This window comes from Protobothrops mucrosquamatus, unplaced genomic scaffold (assembly GCF_001527695.2).
Source record: "Protobothrops mucrosquamatus isolate PMUCROS unplaced genomic scaffold, P.Mucros_1.0 scaffold1417, whole genome shotgun sequence".
Classification (NCBI taxonomy): domain Eukaryota; kingdom Metazoa; phylum Chordata; class Lepidosauria; order Squamata; family Viperidae; genus Protobothrops; species Protobothrops mucrosquamatus.
In genome coordinates, this window is record NW_015387602.1 from 220,584 (window position 1) to 222,321 (window position 1,738).

At 40.0% G+C, this 1,738-nt stretch overlaps 1 protein-coding gene across 1 annotated transcript in view; it reads right to left on the minus strand.

The window, feature by feature from the left end:
• Positions 1-1,738, minus strand: part of LOC107292762 — a 29,455-nt gene that overhangs the window by 6,248 nt on the left and 21,469 nt on the right. The window contains exons 11-12 of the mRNA XM_015821880.1: positions 947-1,123; positions 195-569 (exon numbers count right to left, since the gene is read on the minus strand). Coding sequence (XP_015677366.1) covers positions 195-569; positions 947-1,123 — 552 coding nt within the window. The remainder of the gene's footprint in view (positions 1-194; positions 570-946; positions 1,124-1,738) is intronic.

Here is a 1,738-nt window from a genome sequence, read left to right on the forward strand (position 1 = left end):
ATAAGAACATCTTTTCAGTGTCATTGTAACTTTAAACAGTCATTAAACAAATGATTGTAAGATGAGGACTGCCTGTAATTACCTTTCTTTAATTATTTCAACACGGATGTCACACAGCCCCTGATCTGAACACTTAAGACTGCACACAGCCCTTTCAATAAATAAGACTTTTTGCCTCATTTCTAGATCCTCACCTTGAATGAACTGCTCATAGTTGAAGATTTCAGTTTCAACATTCCTTGGCAGTAATTTATGTGGAGGGTCCTGAGACGGATTGTCCAGCTCCTTGGAGAATGCATGGAAGACCTGACAGGTGCCAAGTCGCTTGGCCCAGATCCTCCCGTTTTTCTGAGATAATAATAAACTTGCAGTGTTTAATGCAATCAAGGTATGTTGAACTCGCTTCTGATCCGTCAGCACTTCTGGATTTGGAAACTTTATGACTTGTGCATTGTGTGGTAGGTGGCAGTTCTCCTGGTTGTAGGTGAACATGCAGTTGTCTACTTCTGCTTTGTCCTGCAGCTTATTATGGTAGTAGATAGAGACCTCTATGGTAATTGGGACAGTTTCTGCAAGAGACGAGAATACGCAGTGTAGTGAAAGCAGACTCGGTATCCTTTTGCCTGCCAAGTCTTGCATTCTGAATAGGCATTAGCACAGTGTTTCTCAACCTTGATAATTTTAAGGCATGTGGACTTCAACTCCCAGAATTCCACAGCCAGCAATGCTGGCTGTGGAATTCTGGGAGTTGAAGTCCACATACCTTAAAATTGTCAAGGTTGAGAAACACTGCATTAGCAGAAAACAAAGAAGACAGTAAAAGGAGTTTGGGAAGGAACCTACTCCCTACTTTCTGATTAAAAGGTATATTTTTTTGGTTAGCTGTTACTGCTCAGGTATTTTTATTAGTTGCCTTCATGAGCCCACAGAAAATGATTTCACTGACCTAGAGGGTCCTGAGAAGGAACGTTATTGATGGCTGGTTCATCTGTCGGGAAGGTAGCTGAAGATACAAATACACTCTCTTCCATTGGAGTTTCCTGGTTTGCTATTCCATTGTCTTGAGGCTCTTCATTCAGATAAATGTTAGTGACAAAACAGCTAGTATTGCAGACAGATTCTTCTAAGATGGAAGAGAAAGAACAATTATTCTCAAATCAAAAGTCACAAGTATTATATTTTAGCCACTGAGCCACCTTTACACGGGTCTACTTCTTGTTCAATGAACACAAAACCTTTATTTTACTGGGGGAGTGCCAAAGGGAGGCATGTCAAGATCAGAGAGAGTTTGGGGGAAACGAGGCTAAGCAATGGAGGCATTGGGTGCAAGTTAAAAGTCCTCAATGGCAACATGGGTTAGATACCTCTAGCAGCTGATGCAAGGACTGTGTATTGTTCATTTTTATCCAGAACAATGTTGGCTGATAAACCTAAGATGGACTGTGCAAGTGACTCTAATTAGAATTTATGAACCATTGGGCGAGACTAGGAGAAGACTGGCTGAAGTGTTTGAAGTACACTGGTACAATAAAGAGATCCACAGTGGTCAATAGGTAATAGGATCTGGGGGCTAGGGTAGAGGAAATACACAAGTTAGAAACACATATATGTTAGGAATATATTATATTGTATATAGATTTGCTTACTTAGAATGGTTTTGGAAACAAATGCAGATACAGAGGGAAAAGTCTTGTTTGGTAATTTTATATTTTATATTAAGCTATCAAGTCAAAAGGTG